The sequence below is a fragment of the Podarcis melisellensis genome (assembly GCF_964234715.1).
Source record: "Podarcis melisellensis genome assembly, chromosome: 17".
Taxonomy (NCBI): Eukaryota; Metazoa; Chordata; class Lepidosauria; order Squamata; family Lacertidae; genus Podarcis; species Podarcis melisellensis.
Genome location: NC_138534.1, coordinates 41,161,826 through 41,181,569, shown reverse-complemented (window position 1 = coordinate 41,181,569; position 19,744 = coordinate 41,161,826). Strand labels below are relative to the sequence as shown.

Sequence of the window (19,744 nt, the reverse complement as noted above, 5' to 3'; positions counted from 1 at the left end):
GCTGGGTGACTGTTAGTGTGTGCTTCGTTTTGTTGTTGTTGTTTAGTCGTTTAGTCGTGTCCGACTCTTCGTGACCCCATGGACCAGAGAACGCCAGGCACCTCTGTCCTCTACTGCCTCCCGCAGTTTGGTCAAACTCATGCTGGTAGCCTCGAAAACACTATCCAACCATCTCGTCCTTTGTCGCCCCCTTCTCCTTGTGCCCTCCATCTTTCCCAACATCAGGGTCTTCTCCAGGGAGTCTTCTCTTCTCATGAGGTGGCCAAAGTACTGGAGCCTCAGCTTCACAATCTGTCCTTCCAGTGAGCACTCAGGGTTGATTTCCTTCAGTATGGAGAGGTTTGATCTTCTTGCAGTCCATGGGACTCTCAAGAGTCTCCTCCAGCACCATAATTCAAAAGCATCAATTCTTCGGCGATCAGCCTTCTTTATGGTCCAGCTCTCACTTCCATACATCACTACTGGGAAAACCATAGCTTTAACTATACGAACCTTTGTTGGCAAGGTGATGTCTCTACTTCTCAAGATGCTGTCTAGGCCTGTCATTGCCCTTCTGCCAAGAAGCAGGCGTCTTTTAATTTCGTGGCTGCTGTCACCATCTGCAGTGATCATTGAGCCCAAGAAAGTAAAATCTCTCACTACCTCCATTTCTTCCCCTTCTATTTGCCAGGAGGTGATGGGACCAGTGGCCATGATCTTCGTTTTTTTGATGTTAAGCTTCAGACCATATTTTGCGCTCTCCTCTTTCACCCTCATTAAAAGGTTCTTTAATTCCTCCTCACTTTCTGCCATCAAGGTTGTGTCATCTGCATATCTGAGGTTGTTGATATTTCTTCCGGCAATCTTAATTCCGGCTAGGGATTCATCCAGCCCAGCCTTTCGCATGATGAATTCTGCATATAAGTTAAATAAGCAGGGAGACAAAATACAGCCTTGTCGTACTCCTTTCCCAATTTTGAACCAATCAGTTGTTCCATATCCAGTTCTAACTGTAGCTTCTTGTCCCACATAGAGATTTCTCAGGAGACAGATGAGGTGATCTGTCACTCCCATTTCTTTAAGAACTTGCCATAGTTTGCCGTGGTCGACACAGTCAAAGGCTTTTGCATAGTCAATGAAGCAGAAGTAGATGTCTTTCTGGAACTCTCTAGCTTTCTCCATAATCCAGCGCATGTTTGCAATTTGGTCTCTGGTTCCTCTGCCTCTTCTAAATCCAGCTTGCACTTCTGGGAGTTCTTGGTCCACATACTGCTTGAGCCTTCCTTGTAGAATTTTAAGCATAACCTTGCTAGCGTGTGAAATGAGTGCAATTGTGCGGTAGTTGGAGCATTCTTTGGCACTGCCCTTCTTTGGGATTGGGATGTAGACTGATCTTCTCCAATCTTCTGGCCACTGCTGAGTTTTCCGAACTTGCTGGCATATTGAGTGTAGCACCTTAACAGCATCATCTTTTAAAATTTTAAATAGTTCAGCTGGAATACCGTCACTTCCACTGGCCTTGTTATTTGCAGTGCTTTCTAAGGCCCATTTGACTTCACTCTCCAGGATGTCTGGCTCAAGGTCAGCAACCACACTACCTGGGGTATACGGGACATCCATTTCTTTCTGGTATAATTCCTCTGTGTATTCTTGCCACCTCTTCCTGATGTCTTCTGCTTCTGTTAGGTCCTTTCCACTTTTGTCCTTTATTATGGAAATCTTTGTACGAAATGTTCCTTTCATATCTCCAATTTTCTTGAACAGATCTCTGGTTCTTCCCATTCTATTGCTTTCCTCTATTTCTTTGCATTGCTCGTTTAAGAAGGTCTTCTTGTCTCTCCTTGCTATTCTTTGGAAATCTGCATTCAATTTCCTGTATCTTTCACCATCTCCCTCGCATTTTGCTTGCCTTCTCTCCCCCGCTATTTGTAAGGCCTCATTGGACAGCCACTTTGCTTTCTTGCATTTCCTTTTCATTGGGATGGTTTTCGTTGCTGCCTCCTGTATAATGTTACGAGCCTCCATCCATAGTTCTTCAGGCACTCTGTCCACCAAATCTAAATCCTTAAACCTGTTCCTCACTTCCACTGTGTATTCATAAGGGATTTGACTTAGATTGTATCTTACCGGCCCAGTGGTTTTTCCTACTTTCTTCAGTTTAAGCTTGAATTTTGCTATAAGAAGCTGATGATCTGAGCCACAGTCAGCTCCAGGTCTTGTTTTTGCTGACTGTATAGAGCTTCTCCATCTTTGGCTGCAGAGAATATAATCAATCTGATTTCGATGCTGCCCATCTGGTGATGTCCATGTGTAGAGTCGTCTCTTGTGTTGTTGGAAAAGCGTGTTTGTGATGACCAGCTTGTTCTCTTGACAGAACTCTATTAGCCTTTGCCCTGCTTCGTTTTGATCTCCAAGGCCAAACTTGCCAGTTGTTCCTTTTATCTCTTGACTCCCTACTTTAGCATTCCAATCCCCTATGATGAGAAGAACATCCTTCTTTGGTGTCACTTCTATAAGGTGTTGTAAGTCTTCATAGAATTGGTCAATTTCAGTTTCTTCAGCACCAGTAGTTGGTGCATAAACTTGGATTACTGTGATGTTAAAAGGTCTGCCTTGGATTCGTATCGAGATCATTCTATCATTTTTGAGATTGCATCCCAGTACAGCCTTCGCCACTCTTTTGTTGACTATGAGGGCCACTCCATTTCTTTTACGGGTTTCTTGCCCACAGTAGTAGATATGATGGTCATCCGAACTGAATTCACCCATTCCCGTCCATTTTAGTTCACTGATGCCCAGGATGTCAATATTTATTCTTGCCATCTCATTTTTGACCACCTCCAACTTACCCAGGTTCATGGTTCTTACATTCCAGGTTCCTATGCAATATTTTTCTTTACAGCATTGGACTTTCCTTTCGCTTCCAGGCATATCCGCAACTGAGCGTCCTTTCGGCTTTGGCCCAGCCGCTTCATCAGCTCTGGATCTACTTGTACTTGCCCTCCGCTCTTCCCCAGTAGCATGTTGGACGCCTTCCGACCTGAGGGGCTCATCTTCCAGCGTCATAACTTTTATATGCCTGTTGTCTTTGTCCATGGAGTTTTCTTGGCAGGGATACTGGAGTGGCTTGCCGGTTCCTCCTCCAGGTGGATCACGTTTGGTCAAAACTCTCCACTATGACCTGTTCATCTTGGGTGCCCTGCTCGGCATAGTTCATAGCTTCTCTGAGTTCTTCAAGCCCCTTCGCCACGGCAAGGCAGTGATCCATGAAGGGGGTGTGCTTCGTTAGTGTATGTTATTAATTTCTGGGTGCTAATACTTTCCCTTTGCTATATTTAGCATTTATATTAACATTACTAAAGTCTACAAATTGTAATAAAAAGTCTATTTTATAGTTTTGCACCACATTGTTTTGTTGTTGTTTAATCGTTTAGTCGTCTCCGACTCTTTGTGACCCCTGGACCAGAGCACGCCAGGTTTTCTTATGATAAGATCTCTTCCTCTCCCGTGTGTGTGTGTGTGCGCGCGCGCATGCGTGTACACACATACTGTACAAAGGTTTTGTGAATTAAGTTAATGGATTTCCCATTTGTGGTCAACCCTTCTAACTGGGGCTTTGCCCTGAATATCCAGGTGTAATATTTTGAATGCGAGATAGAAGTGCGATCCTAACTCAGGTCTTCTTTCAGATTTCGGTATCCGGATACCTGTTGGCCACATTGATTACTATGTCAACGGCGGCAGAGATCAGCCTGGGTGTCCCCGTTTTATATCATCTGGTAAGCTTACTAATAGAAGCTGCTTTTCATTGCTATCGATCACTCCTAACCATTTATCATTGCAGGTTTTCAATGAAATGGAGGTAGACTATATCAGGAGGTCCCTCTACTCAAGTCCTGTTTTTGCCCCTCTCTCTCATTCCAGTGAGTGCTGTCAAAGTAGTCGCAGGTTTGCCATCTGGGCCGGCCCACCCACAAGGCAAGGTGAGGTGGCTGCCTCAGGCAGCAGGATCCACAGGGGCAGAAATCTTTGCACTGGTGTCCATATTCACTTAGCCATGAATACAACCCATGGCAGCAAGTTCCTCAATTTATTATTTCGTTTATATTAAATTTGTCAGTCGCTTTATCTTGTTGCCCAGGGCAAACAAATAGATAATAAACCCCACCTCGATACATTGAAACTAAGCAGAAAGAGAAATACCCGTACACCTTAAATCTCTAAAAAGTAGTTAGTTAGTTAGTTAGTTAGTTAGGTAGTTAAAGTTAATTGTTGTAGAGACTCTCCACGACACGCGGGATTGAGTTTCATAGCTTAACTGGTGTGTTATATGTGCACTAGTTTTATTGAATTTTCTCTGATACTTATTTAGAGAAACGTAACTGTCAGGGTTTCTGGGAGAGAGGAGGAGATGACAGAGGAGACGGAGAGCGAGTGGGAGGAGGGGCAGAAGGATGAGGAAGAAGATGACGGAATTCTGAGGGAATCCACGAGTCTGAGCAGCGAGTCAGAGGATTCTCAAAAGGGGGTTACCTCAATCAAGCAAAAGGGAGGAGAAGGGAGAAGCGGAGAGGAGCCCAGTGGAAGACAGACGCAGCAAGAGGCGTCTCAGCCGGAACGGAGTAAAGGGGGTGGAGTCGTCAGCCTCTCGGAGGGAGCAGGATTAGGAGAGAACAGAGAAAGGGGGTTGGAGCAAGGTGTTCAGCCGGAAAGGGTGGAGAGCAGAACAAGGGGTGGTGTAGCGGTCGAAAGAAGGGTCAGCAGCAACGTACGCGCGCCAAGTTCAAACGTAGAGGCGCGCGGAAGTGGAGAGAGCTCAGGGGAGGAGCCCGGCCCTAAAGCCAGAAGGAGGGGGGAAGAGGCGGCAGAGGATTCAGCCTCAGGCGAGTCACGGAGAGAGGGAACCCAGGGGGGCAGGAAGACCCTGCGGAAAAGAAAGGAGAGGAAGAGGTGGTCTAGAGCCAGGCTATTAAGTTGGTGTGGAAGAGGGGAGGAGTCAGAGGGGACTTCAGCGGTCTAACGTGACAGACGTACGGCCACGATGCTGAACTGTACGAGAAGCAGAAATCTTCAATAAACTTTTCCTGTAAATAAACTGCAACGGAGTGAGGTCTCTTGTGAGCTGGGACCCGTCCTGGGTGGCCGTGACAGTAAGTCCCCTCTCAGAAAGCAAAAAATTTTTTTTTGCGAAGCTCACGAACGGGAGCAGCCATGAGCGCTGAGGAGCAGCTGGTTGCACTGCGGGATCAGGTTACCGCTCTCACATCGGCAGTCATTGCTTCGCAGAAGAAGAATGACGACTTGGAGAAGACGTGCCAGGATTTGCAGGCAAGGTGGGAACACGCGGACAGGGCGGGGGCCCCAGGTTCCAGAGCGGAGGGCATTGCGCTTGGACGGAGGGGGGGTGCCCTGGTTCCGCATTTTAATGGCAACTTGCAAGACTATCCCAATTTCAGAGCGGACGTCGTATATGCACTGCATTTACTCCGTCACGATTTTAAAGATGAGGAGGAGAAAGTGGGGTTCATTGTTTCGCACCTGCATGGGGAGGCCAGGGCTTGGCTACGCAATCTGTGGCGCGAAGATGGACCGGCCCGTCGCAATTCAACTGCGTTCATCAAAGCGATGGATTCTTGTTTTCAATCCTCTGTGGATGTGGACATTGCGCGCCGTCAAATGCACGGGCTGAGGCAGGGGAAAGCGACTGTGCGCCAATACCACTCTAAATTTTTTGCATTGCTCACCGCCTTAGATTGGCCAAAGGACAGTAAGCCGGTCAGAGATCTTTTTTGGGAGGGATTGAGCCCCCCCCATCAAGGATGAGATCGCTAGGGGGGACAGACCCCAGACCCTAGAAGACGTGGTGCAACGGGCTTTAGCTATTGGAATTCGACATGAGGGACGTCCGTGGCACGAGGAGGACGGGCCCCAAGCGCGTGCGCAAGCGAGGACTCTCCCTTTTGTGCACAGGGATTTCAGCCGTGCGCACCCCTCGCCAATGGGGAAGGACAGCGAGGAGCCAATGGAGATTGGTGGTGCTAGGGCTCAGAAGCCATCCCAGAGCCCTGTCCCTGGTGCAGCCAAAGCGAAGCCTCCTAGAGGAACCAGGAAGTGTTACATCTGTGACAGTGCGCACCATATGGCGAAAGAGTGCCCCCAGAGGCTCCAGAAGCACACTGCAGCACTGGCAACTGTAACAGCAGAGGTGCAACCAGGGGAGCAGCTTCAGGGAAACGACAGTGCCTGGCTGGAAGCAGAGCTGCTGGGGCTCAGCCAGGCGGATCTGTAGACAAGCCCCCAGCATCACTGCAGAGCGTGGACCCTTTGCCTCCCAGACCGGCAGTTCTGCTCACAGCAACACTCCAGTTGCCTGATGGGAGACTCCTCGAGGTTCCAATAACAATCGATTCGGGAAGCAACGCCGACTTCGTGGGACTGCAGTTCGTTAAGCAGCACAACATGGCGCTCCTGCCTGCAACGACGCCTCTAAACGTGGTCACGGTAGACGGCAGGAAGTTGCTGGGGGGGCAAGTGGTGCAGCAAACCCCTCCCATGATGATGCAGATTGGCAACCATCGAGAACTTATTAGTTTCAATGTCACCCACTTATCGGACACACCCATCGTGTTAGGCATGAGTTGGCTGGAGAGGCACAGTCCCGCGGTTGCGTGGTACCAGCGGCAGATCACCTTTTGTTCATCGTATTGTGCTCAGCATTGCTTTCAGACCGATCAGGGAGGAGAAGCCGAGCAGCAGTTGCATCTGGGTATGGTGCAAACAGTGCCTCACAAGTACCAGGACTTCTTGGAGGTTTTCTGTGAGAAGGAAGCTGACAAGTTGCCGCCTCACAGACCTTACGACTGCGCGATTGATTTAGTGCCAGGGGCGCAACTGCCTGCTGCCAAGCTGTACTCCATGTCGGAAGACGAGATGCAAGAGCTTCGGGAGTTCATAGACCATAACCTCAAGCGAGGTTTCATCCAGGAATCTAAAGCAGCGGGTGGCAGCCCTGTGTTCTTTGTGAAGAAGAAAAACACGCCCCAAAAAAGGCTTATAGTGGATTACAGGTTCATAAACAGCTTGACTAAGCCCAAAGCTTTCCCCATGCCCAAGATTGACGACCTTTTAGCGACCGTCAGGAGGGGCAAGATTTTCACCAAGCTGGACCTACGTGGAGCTTACAATCTCATCCGCATCCGGAAAGGAGATGAGTGGAAGACCGCCATGTTCACCCCTCTGGGCACATACGAATACAGAGTCATGCCTTTCGGTCTCCAAAATGGCAGCCACGTTTTTCAAGCATTTATGCACCACGTGCTAGCAGGTCTCCTCTACAAGAAGTGTGTCTGCTTTCTCGACGATATCCTGATTTTCTCGGAATCGCCGGAGGATCACGATAAGGACGTGAGGGAGGTCTTGCAGAGGCTGAAGGACCACAGGCTGTACGCCAAGTTGGAAAAATGCCAGTTTGATGTCAGAGAGGTTGATTTCCTTGGCTACAAGTTGTCCGACGAGGGACTGGCCATGGACAGGGCTAAGGTTCAAGCGCTGTTGGACTGGAAAAGCCCTCGAAATCGGAAAGAGGTCCAGAGGTTCATCGGCTTTGCCAATTTTTACCGCAAGTTTATTAAAGGTTTTGCGAACGCGACGGCGGCTATCACTGACACCCTCAGTTCCAAGAAGAAGAAGTTCGTCTGGACCGAACAAGCGGAGCGGTCCTTCCGGACGCTTAAAGGTCTTTTCGCCTCCGAAGAGCAGCTGCTCCACGTGAATCCCGGCAGACCCATGCGGGTAGAGACCGATGCGTCAGACAGAGCGGTTGGGGCCGTTCTTTTGCAAGAGGATTCACAAGGCAACTGGAGACCGGGTGCGTTCTACTCCCGGAAGCTCAGCAAGACGGAGCGCAATTATACCATATGGGACAGGGAGTTGTTGGCCATTCATGCAGCTTTCAAAGCGTGGCGACACTTCTTAATAGGAGCCAAGCACACGGTGCAAGTCCGCACGGATCACAAGAACTTAGAGTATTGGCGGACGGCTAAGTTACAGACCCAGCGACACATGCGCTGGGCGGAGTTCTTTGCGGATTTCGACTTCAAAATAGAATACATCCCAGGAGACTCCAATGTTATTGCAGACGCGCTGTCCCGAAAGCCGCAATACTTGGAGGAAGCAGCTCCAATCGCAGCAAAGCACATTTTCGCACCGCAGGCGTGGACGTGCGCTACCATCGCAGTCGACCTGGACGCGGTGCGACGCGCGTTGCAAAGGGATCAGTTTGCACAGTCCAAGATGGAGGAGCTACGCGGAGGGTCGCGAGACAACGATGAGTTCCAATTGCAAGATGGACTTTTGACTCGTAAGGGTGCCCTTTACGTGCCCACCGACGATCTTCGAGCCAAGGTTCTGCAACAATTGCATGACGCCCCTAGTGCAGGCCATTTCGGCAAAGAGAAGACGATGGAGTTGGTGGCTAGAGACTTTTGGTGGCCCCAGATGAGAGGAGAGGTGGCGGACTACGTCGCCAGGTGTGATATCTGCCAGAGGTCCAAACCAGTGCACCAGAAGCAGGCGGGATTGCTAGAACCGCTGGAGACACCGCAGCAACCGTGGGAGAGGGTAGCGTTGGACTTTGTTACGGACCTGCCCAGCTCCAGAGGTAAGACGGCGGTGTTAGTGGTGGTGGACTTGTTCACCAAGATGGCGCATTTCATCCCTTGTGCCAAGGTGGCGACGGCAGAACAGACCGCAAAGCTCTTCATCGATCACGTCTTCAGAGTGCATGGACTTCCGCAGTCCGTCTTGTCCGACAGGGGGCGCCAGTTTGTTTCCACTTTCTGGCGAAAGCTTCTGGGCATCTTGCACGTCAAAATCAACCTGACATCGGCGAGACATCCACAAACCAACGGTCAAGCGGAGAGGGTCAACGCGATCATGCAGCAGTACCTGCGGTGCTACGCCAACCAGCGACCTGCGGCGTGGGTGGACTATCTGCCGATGGCTGAATTCGCCTACAACAACACGAAACACGCATCCACCGGGGTGACGCCTTTCTTCGCGAACAATGGCCGTCATCCCAGAACCTTCCCGAGATTTGCGGCACCAGGAGGGGGGGGGCCTCAAGATGCCGACCAGTTTGCAGCGGAGTTGCAAGAGGTGCACGAGGAGCTGCGGAGACATTTGGAGCTGGCAAAACAGGCGTATAAGGTGCAGGCCGATAAGCACAGGAGGGCGGGAGAGGACATCCAGATTGGGGACTGGGTGTGGTTAGCAGCCCACGCGATGCCGGCCAGGTCATTGGCCAAGAAGAAGTTAGGACACAGGCAGCTAGGGCCATATCAAGTTGAGGCTAAGATCAATCCGGTGGCTTTTCGTCTAGCCCTTCCGGAGGGTTCCAGGGTGCACCCGGTCTTTCATAGGTCGGTGCTCACTCCCTACAAAACCCCACACAGGTTTCAAGAGTCAGGAGCACTCCCAGAGCCACGTAGGAGGGCGCCTGAGGGGGGGGAATCGCCAAGACCAGAACCTCTTAACGAGGTCACAGAGATACTGGACTCGAGATGGGGGGAGGAGGGAGTTGAATATTTTCTAGCCAGGGAAGGCACTCCGGCCTCTGCCAATAGCTGGGTGCCGGGTTACGCGTTGGACGAACCCCTGTTGAAGGAGGAGTTCCATGCACTTTTTCCGCACAAGCCCATGCCCGAGGAGTATTTTGATGATTGGCTTTTCACGCCCACTTTGTCAGACAGCACGTTCGAGGGTTTCTCCTCACCCGAGGGCCATACGCCCGAAACAAGCCCGACCAGGGATCCGAGACTGGGGGGGGAGGAGACAGGCCCTTGTTGGTGGGTGGATCAGCCAAGGGAGGCATGGAGTCAGAGATGGATGGTAGGTCCTTGGCAGGCAGCGCCAGGAGAAGCAGTGATGGAGGAAGAGACTGTGAGGTCTGTGGGTGGGGAACCCGAGTTCGAACACACATATACGGAGATGACAGAGGAGAACGTTGAAGTGGACAACTTGTATCCTGAACCGACCCCGGAAGAACCACGTTTTCCTCAACCTGCACCCGGCGAGCGGGAGGGGGGAAGGGGGGGCTTCGAGGGGGGGATGGATGTCAGGGTTTCTGGGAGAGAGGAGGAGATGACAGAGGAGACGGAGAGCGAGTGGGAGGAGGGGCAGAAGGATGAGGAAGAAGATGACGGAATTCTGAGGGAATCCACGAGTCTGAGCAGCGAGTCAGAGGATTCTCAAAAGGGGGTTACCTTAATCAAGCAAAAGGGAGGAGAAGGGAGAAGCGGAGAGGAGCCCAGTGGAAGACAGACGCAGCAAGAGGCGTCTCAGCCGGAACGGAGTAAAGGGGGTGGAGTCGTCAGCCTCTCGGAGGGAGCAGGATTAGGAGAGAACAGAGAAAGGGGGTTGGAGCAAGGTGTTCAGCCGGAAAGGGTGGAGAGCAGAACAAGGGGTGGTGTAGCGGTCGAAAGAAGGGTCAGCAGCAACGTACGCGCGCCAAGTTCAAACGTAGAGGCGCGCGGAAGTGGAGAGAGCTCAGGGGAGGAGCCCGGCCCTAAAGCCAGAAGGAGGGGGGAAGAGGCGGCAGAGGATTCAGCCTCAGGCGAGTCACGGAGAGAGGGAACCCAGGGGGGCAGGAAGACCCTGCGGAAAAGAAAGGAGAGGAAGAGGTGGTCTAGAGCCAGGCTATTAAGTTGGTGTGGAAGAGGGGAGGAGTCAGAGGGGACTTCAGCGGTCTAACGTGACAGACGTACGGCCACGATGCTGAACTGTACGAGAAGCAGGAATCTTCAATAAACTTTTCCTGTAAATAAACTGCAACGGAGTGAGGTCTCTTGTGAGCTGGGACCCGTCCTGGGTGGCCGTGACAGTAACTAAGTGGTAAAATAATATGGGTTGATATAGCCTTAAAATATCTTTTACCCCATATGGTGCTCAATGTATTTATGGTGATGTTTACATTGAGATCAGATTCCTATAAATATTTTTGACACTTTCTGTTGTAACAACAACAACAATTCTACTTTGGGTGGATTCCAAGCCCCCCAAAATCTGAAAAAAACCCAGACATTTCCTTTAAAATGTAAAAATCCACCCTGATGGGCGTGTTGGCCCCCGAAAAGAGGACATGTCCGGGTTTTCCCAGATGTATGGCAACCCTGTGCTTCTGGATGCACAGTCTTTGCCAAAGGTGAGAAATGCTATTCCACCCACTGAGTTGATAATCAGGAGTGCTTGCCTCATTTTATATGCTGTTTTTCTCTTCTCCAGGCTATAACTACCTGATCTGCGACCATATGAGATCGGTGCATTTCTACATCAGCGCCTTGACCGATCCCTGTCCCATGATGGCTTTCCCTTGCACCAGTTACAAGGATTTCTTAACTGGCCACTGCTTGGACTGTTTTAACCCTTCCCCCCTCTCCTGTCCAACAATAGGTATGTTCCTCAGCTTGACTCTTGGATGAATTAGAAGCAGCATCAGGCATGCCGGGGATCCAGGAATCCAGAATTTGGCTGGAAATTTTGAGTGTAGGAGAGGTGTCAGGGATCCAGTCTTGACTGTCAGGAGTGGAGCTGAAGTCTTACTGTCCTTAACAATCATGTTGTAATTTCTAAACAGGTAGGAAATAGACGGAATTGCAGACATAAACTCTGAATGGCAGGATGTAAGATTAAATAGCCCGAATCGATGCAAGCCCCCCTGCCAATGGTTTCGTGAGTTGCTTTGCCTTCAAACTGTGGCTTGGCACTGTATGAATCAGCCTCAGCAAAGCAGCACCAGGCTCACACCCTCCTGCATCCTGTGTGGCCAGGAGAAAGAGGTCTGCTGAGAATCCTTTCAGTGTTAAATATTCTCTGCAATGCGTGCAAATCAGAAATTCTGGTTTAAATGGTTAGTTGCTAAACAAGCTAGTCTCAAAGCATGGGTGATGAAGCGGGCTTATTTGACGCCATGCAGAGTGAGAAAAGTCAGCCCTTGACCCACCTTGGTGGCCAACCTCTCAAGCGGCGGAAACATGAGACAGGTAACCCAGTCAGGTGATCTCCCCCTCCTGGGCTGCGACACAGGTTAAACAAATTGAGTGTGTTTGGTACCCATGAACTGCCTGCCTGCGCACATGGCATCATTTGAGGTGACCGATAATCAGATCTAGAACTGCAGTCCAGTTTGGGATCCACATTTAGTGGTCTGGAGATCCAGTTTGTGTGCCTTTATTTGTACCGTAGGCATTCATGTATGAAAGAGACTGATAATGAAGTACAGTCGTACCTCGGCTCCCAAACGCCTTGGGAGTTCCTGCTCCCGAATGATCGGAAACCAAGAGTGAATGTTCTCGTTTTCAAACGTTCTTTTGGAAGCCAAACGTCTGACGGGGCTTCTGCGGCTTCCGATTGGAGCCTATGGTTTCTGAATGTTTTGGAAGTCGAACGGACTTCTGGAACGGATTCCGTTTGACTTCCGAGCTACAGCTGTCTTTGTCTTCCTGATACACCCTCAAGTAAAAAGCCACTTGTCTTGCATTGTACTGTATACTGAGCTCAAGCCAGAGTTTCTCTGGTTTTTACTACCACTTGGCTTTCACAGGGATGGGTTATTTCCTACTACATCCCTTCCGACTAAGGCTGGGCAGGTGTTGGAATGGAAAATACCTGATCCCTTCTCTGGTTAAAGGCTTGGAGAGAACCAGACCTCCCACCCCAGCTGTTCTTAGGTCTGTAAGGAAAGGGGGAAACGCAGGTACAGTAGTAGTAGTAATAATAATAATAATAATAATAATAATAATAATAATAATAATAATAATTTATTATTTATACCCCGCCCATCTGGCTGGGCTTCCCCAGCCACTCTGGGCGGCTTCCAAAAAAATTAAAATACTGTAATAAATCAAACATTAAAAGCTTCCCTAAACAGGGCTGCCTTAAGATGTCTTCTGAATGTCAGGTAGTTGTTTATCGCTTTGACATCTGCTGGAAGGGCGTTCCACAGGGCGGGCGCCACCACTGAGAAGGCCCTCTGCCTGGTTCCCTATAACTTGGCTTCTCGCAGGGAGGTTAACTGCCAGAAGGCCCTCGGAGCTGGATCTGTGTCCGGGCTGAACGATGGGGGTGGAGATTCTCCTTCAGATATACTGTTCTTGGGGTGTTTTTGTTTTTCTTCGCAGAGCTACCAGCAGGTCTCTCTGTGTGAGAGAGATTGGTTGCTTCACATTGCGGAAAAGTAGTTTGGAGGAAAGAGTTTACCACTTCCTCATCTTCAAAGAAGCAGCCAGGCCTTAGGCTCTGTGCTGGTTTTTGCTTTACTAATCACAGACCTTTCCTGGTTTAGACCAGGAGGCACCCTTGGCAAGGGGCCGGGTGTCAATTCAAGCAAACAGTCTCTTACTTGTGGTGACAGCTAACACCAAAGAAGAGGAGTAGCAAAACACCTCCCCTGCTCCCAATTGGTACTTTTACTTTCCAAATTACATATACTTCCTCCGTGAGCCAGTCTTGTGCTATGCTGAGGAGACCTGGCCACAATTCCCATCGTATCCACAAAGCTCAGTGGTCCCCGTTTGGTCCGTCTCCTTACTTCAGAGGGTTGTTGTGAGGATAAAATGAGAGGAAATTCCTGTGTGCTGCCCTGAGCTGCAAATGTGGCCATAGCAATCTCTTAGTAACAAAACTGCTTTGTTCTCATTCCCTCTCTTTGCTCAGACAGTAGAAAATAAAATCACCAAAGAAGGGATGTATGGGGAACGAGCCTAGAGGTGGTCTTGTTTTGTGATCTAGATTCTGATCTGGCTTATGCTTAACACAGAGTTACAGAAATATCTTCAGTGGTGATGGTGATGATATTTATTTATTCATACGCCACCCATCGTGACGCATACATAGAGAACAGCGTACATGTCTCCAAAGGCTCTTCTTCTTTCCTCATACCAAGTTCTTCTAAGAGATGCGTTTGGCAGTTTGTATACCCATGTACAATAAGCAAAACAAGAGAGATGTATTTTCTCATTTCACACATATTCTACATCTGCTAGCTATGCTGAGGACTGAAAATCTTCCCCTTGACTGCTGGGTATCTTTTTCAGCCTTCCTCTCACATACTTCGCTGACATAAGGACTAGAAACTTCATTTATTCTTGTTTTAGGACTGCTAGACAATGGAGGAGTCCACGTGGGGAAGCTATCGACAGAGGTAAAGGTTTACCTGACCACAGCTGCATCAGCACCCTACTGTGGTGAGTGCATCCAGAGGGCTGAGATTTTCTTGATATTTCACGGCAACAGTAGAGAATATAAAAATCCCACGGAGAGCCCCTTACAGATGTAGGGTAGGGAATGGGCTCTCATGACTTGTGCACATTTGTTTGAAGGCCTGCATGGAGCCTGCAGATGCGCATCTCTCTCCCTATGATTGGGAACTGTGTTTCTTCACAGTCACATGGGAGACCTCTAGACACACAGAGCACCTATCTAGGCTTTGTGCAGGCTATCAAATAAACTTGTAGGGTGGAGCACAATGCCATGATCTACTACCAATCTTTGGGGGGCCAGAGCGAGGACCTTTGGAATTTTGAGGAAAGCGCATTGGGTGTTAGTCGGACAAAATGGCTGCCACAGAGCCATGGCCTAACACAAAATGGCAGGAGAGAGGGTGTAGCATAAAAGAAAATGGCGTCCACATTTAAAAGAAAAGAAAACTAGATGGGGCCACAAAACGTGGGGGCATCACCTTCCCATTGGTCCCCAAAGGGAAAAAACCTATGCCAGCCATTGCCATACTTACAGATAGATGCTATTTGCACCTCTTTTCTGTTCAGAATGGAAATTAAAACAGGTGTCCTGTCCCAGAATCCAATGAACTGTGGGTAGGTTTAAGGGGGCATGTTCACTGTAGGAGAGCCTGAGCCAATGCAAACAGGAATTTAGCAGGAGGAGCAAACAGTCTAATGCATTATGGATTTTGAGGGTATATTTACTGGGACCATTCGCAGGCCCCCTAAGAGGTACACTCAGTCATGCTGATTCCATGCTGGCAACCCCTGATCCATGCAGATCTTTAGATAAATGTGTAGGTCATGAGTGGAACAGCTGCTATGATCCTGCTCCCCCCCTGCACATGTAGCATGTACAATTTAAAGATCTGAAAGGGGCTCGTGGGGGCTACTGCTTCACTAATGCTGGCTGCGTGAATTGATTTCTCTTCACTTGATGGCTGGAATTGAATGTGTGAATTGGCTCCAGTAAAAAGCGTTCATGGTCAGAGATAGAAAAGTTCAGTCTGTAGTGTTAAGGTCTCTGATGCTGAGGAAGCAGCTCTGAAAAATCTGTAAAACACATCCAGAGCTGTGGATTATGTCAGTTCCTAACCCTGACTCTAACCTTTAACAAAGGAGCAGTTAAATGGCTTGAACATAGGCGCCGACTCCATGGGGCTTGAGGGGGCCCGAGCCCCCTCAAAAATTCGTTTGGGGGGGCTCCGCCCCCCCAATAATCTCCGGCGCCCCTCCAGCAGAGCGCCATCGCCGCCCCTCCCCCAGCCCAAAATGCACAGGGAGGGGCGGGCTGCATGCCTCCTGCCCTCCCTCCCGAGCAAAAGCTCCACCCAATTTCCTTTGGAGCTGATTAATAGGCGCAGCACGCTCTCCCCTATTCGCTCACGAGGAGGCGGCGCCACTTTATTTGCATATTCATGAGCTTATTTATTATTCATGAGCTTTCCCGGGCCCCCCCAATATTTTTTATAAGTCCGCGTCCCTGGGCTTGAAGAGGGGTAAATTATGGATGGCTTTGCAGAAGATATAGCAGCCATCTTCTGTTCAAGCCGGAGTCTAAAGATATTCAGTGCTTTTTGCCCAAACTGTGATCTCTGTTGCCTAGTGTATCATAGCCTGGTAGAATTTCGCCTGCAGACGAGGAGGACTTCGGACACCAACATTGAGATCGCCTTTCTCAGCAGCAACTCCTCATTCAGCACCAGCATCATCATGTAAGTAACAACGGACAATTTTGATGTGCTTCTCACGATTCTCTCTGTCGCCTTTTCCTTTCAAGATTTGCTTAGCTGACCGTGCAATCCTATGCATGGTTCTTCAGAAGTAAGGCCCATTGAGTCCAATGTGACTCACTCCAAGGTGAGCGTGTACAGAATTGCAGCCTAAGTATCTTCACGAGACTCTCTGCAACAGTCACATTTGTGGAATATAACAGCAGCACAAACTTCCACCCAAGAGTAGACCCTTTACCCTTCCCCTAAACAACAGAGGATTGTTACTTTGAACCTTCATCAATTTCCTGGGGAAGATCAACCCACTGAGATCCTTCACCTAGAAGCACATTATTGTATTATGAGCCACTTCCCTTATCAGCCCACTCCTCCCATATTTCCACCAAAGTCAGCCAAGGAACACACAGTTGTTGACCAAAGACACGTCTTTATTATTCATTAGTTGGCAGGTGAAAGCAAGCAGCAACTCATGCGATTCCTTCCCAGGGACTGCAACCATCGTACTTGAAAGTGTTACTCGCAAGCTAGTAGCATCCTGCCAGAAGAATGCCTGATTGGCAAGATAAGGGGCCACATGGGGACACTGAGCACCATAGAGCCAGAGAAGAGGGTGTCAGCCTCCAGCTTTTCAGCCAAAGGGGTGGCCCAGTCTGAAGATGGTGCTTCTTTCTCAAAACACTGCCATGCACATCCCTGAAACAGCCCATGGCATCCACATCTGCTTGCAGAACCATGTTGTTGCAGAACTAGGGCCCCCTTCAGAGCCAACATTTCAACGTGGGATGAATCCAAGGTGACCGAGCTCATGGAAGCCTTTGAAGGCTTCCACGCAGGTGTAGTCTCTGGCTGTGGGTGTGCAGCCCATCAGGGGACAGTACCTAAACTGATAGAGGGGAGTAGTCCCCTGTCGCTGCAACTACTCCGAAGGGTGTGGACCAGGAAACAGCTGTCTAGACACCAGACTGGTGTGTGTGGGTATTCGGAGCTGTGGAAACGACTGTGTCAGCTTTGACAATAAAGCTTTAACTATCTACCATGTGCGTTCCTTTGGATGGAGAGGGCCCTTGACGGTCAGGGCCAGGCACTTCACTCGTAAGTTCTCTGAGACGCGTTTTCAATTTATGTTAATAGCAAATGTGTGAGCCAGGAGATTGCATCTTCTTTGAAATAAAGAAAAACACTCCCATTGGCATGCAGCAGGAGAGAAACCGCCCCGTCCCCAGGACACCTTGGACTATGAGCAGCACTGGGTTAGGGTAGTTGCAATATTGCTTAAGTACAAATTGAACAGTAGGGGGCACCAACAGGTTAAAAAAAAGGTGAAAGTTGCGGCGCTTATCTTGTTTTCAGGCCAAGGGAGCTGGTGTTTGTCCACAGACAGCTTTCCGAGTCATGTGGCCAGCAGGACTAAAGCGCTTCTGGCGCAACAGAACACCGTGACAGAAACCAGAGTGCATAGAAACGCCATTTACCTTCCTGCCACAGTGGTACCTATTTTTCGAATCGCTAGGTTGGCAGGAGCTGGAACAGAGCAACAGGAGCTCACTCCATTGCAGGGATTCGAACCGCCAGCCTTCCAGTCGGCAAGCCCAAGAGGCTCAGTGGTTTAGACCACAGCGCCACCCGCGGCCCAACAAACCACCTAGTTCTCCACCCCTAGAGGTGGGCATAGGTGTCGAATACTTTTGCAGTGCCCTATCAGAACATTTCACTGCTTGCTCATTGCTGAGAATAGGGAGATTAGTTTACATTTTCCTGGGTCAGTCTTGTTCTCTTTCTTGATTATTGGGGCCACCATTCTTTCATTCCACCCCTTGGATAATTGGCCTCTCTTCTTTAGAGCTGTAAACATGGGACTGTAAATTGTTGTTGTAGTAGTTGTTGTTAATGTGTGTAATATATATATATATAAAGATTGTTGAGGGAAGGCGAGCGGCATCCCTCTTTCCTGCAGGAGGCTTGTCATCTGACTCCTTTGTTCTTTCTGCCAAAGAGAGAAGCGCTCTTCAGCTGCCAGCCTTGCAGGCTTGTTTACTATGCTAAACCTGACAGAGCAAAAAGATTGTGGAGCAACTTCTCTCATTTTACCGAAAGGGAAGGTGATGGGACTTCCCAAACATAATCTTGGGCAATTTCACCCTCTTTTTGCACCCGGGAGGAAACCTTGCTGCTCCCCCACCTCCCTTTTTTTTACTCTTCCCTTTTGTAAAGCTTAGGAAACTCTAAACAGTCAAAGAAAGAGGAAGGGACACACAAATACATTCAAAGAAATAAACCAACAAATGGGTTCTGAGGGAAATGTAAAAGTGAAGGTGCACCCAGGAAGGACGTGAAGAGGTGCAGGGATGAACCTCCCATAATCTCACTGCACGTGCAAAAGACGACACACCCATCAAAGGACTGGAAAGTAGAAATATAGGGCATGCACACTGGTAGAGTTTATGCTACTATTTCCTAGTGGGCTCAGGGTGGGGGTAAATCAGGCATGTCCACAGCCTGTTTTGGGGGCCTAATCCAGCCCACCGGCGGGTTCAGTCTGGCCCCTGTGGTCGGTCCCCACACATGTTCACTTCATCAAATCTGACCCTCTTTGAAAAAAGTTTGGGCACCCCTGGGGTAAATGGAATAGGGGGGGGGACATGGAACAACAGCTGGGGAAACATGAGCTGTTTACAGAAGGCTGGTAATATTGTGTAGACACTGAGGTCCCGCTCCGAGGGCCTTCTGGCGGTTCCCTCAGTCAGTGTGAGAAGCCAAGCTACAGGGAACCAGGCAGAGGGCCTTCTCGGTGGTGGCACCCGCCCTGTGTAACGCCCTCCCACCAGATGTTAAAGAAATAAACAACCATCTGATGTTTAGAAGACATCTGAAGGCAACCTTGTTTAGGGAAGTTTTTAAAGTTTGATCTTTTGTCGTGTTTTTAATATTCTGTTGGGAGCAGCCCAGAGTGGCTGGGGAAACCCAGCCAGATGGGCGGGGTATAAATAATAAATTATTATTCCCAAAATATGTGAATGGGGCATATAAAGGATTGTCTGTAAACACCTTCAAGTTTGGGTGAGCAAACAAAACCCACACATTCATCCTGCATGCACAAAAAGTCCCTGTTGCTCACTCACACCCCCTTGTTGTGTTTCGCAGACCCAAGCAGCAGACCGTAGGCAAAGGCCTCCTGACCCACTCTGCCCCGCTGTGCCAGATGAAAAGCGTGATGCTGCAGCACCGTCACAAGACCTGGAGGAGGAATAAAGACGAGACTCCTGTTTGGGGCCAGTTCTGTACTGCTCCCCTGCCTGTCGACACCAGGTAAGCAAGATGCATGATTGCTAAGGACAACCGGCAGGGGAATTTCACCGAGTGAGGAATGGAAAGCCTTTTTGTCTTTCTTTTATGGTGTTTGGGGTCCACGCAGATAATCAAGAGGTTAACCTGAGGGATATCTTCCCTTTTCATTAGGGGTTGCTCTCAAAGCCCACACTTGTATGGGAGAAACTGGTAATATAAAACAAGCCATTGCCTCCCAAAACGAGACCTGTCACTACAGCTGCCTTGCATGTCCCGCCCTTTTACATGGTTATGGATGTTTTGTGGTATTTTATGCATTGTGACCTTCCATTATTTTTATTGATTATAGTTTAGTAATTCTTTATTGTAATCGTTAAGTGTAAACAGTTCATTATTGGCTGACATATAATTCTACTGTTTACTATTATATTCCAATTGAATATTGCTTTATTTGATACAAGTTGTATATTT

General features: G+C 49.2%; 1 protein-coding gene across 2 annotated transcripts in view; it reads left to right on the top strand.

The window, feature by feature from the left end:
* The window catches only part of PLA1A (phospholipase A1 member A), a 29,800-nt gene that overhangs the window by 8,776 nt on the left and 1,280 nt on the right, over positions 1 to 19,744 (top strand). For both annotated transcript variants that reach the window (XM_081894474.1, XM_081894473.1), the window contains exons 6-10: positions 3,669 to 3,758; positions 11,260 to 11,427; positions 14,130 to 14,219; positions 15,862 to 15,970; positions 19,130 to 19,294. In XM_081894474.1, coding sequence (XP_081750600.1) covers positions 3,669 to 3,758; positions 11,260 to 11,427; positions 14,130 to 14,219; positions 15,862 to 15,970; positions 19,130 to 19,294 — 622 coding nt within the window. The remainder of the gene's footprint in view (positions 1 to 3,668; positions 3,759 to 11,259; positions 11,428 to 14,129; positions 14,220 to 15,861; positions 15,971 to 19,129; positions 19,295 to 19,744) is intronic.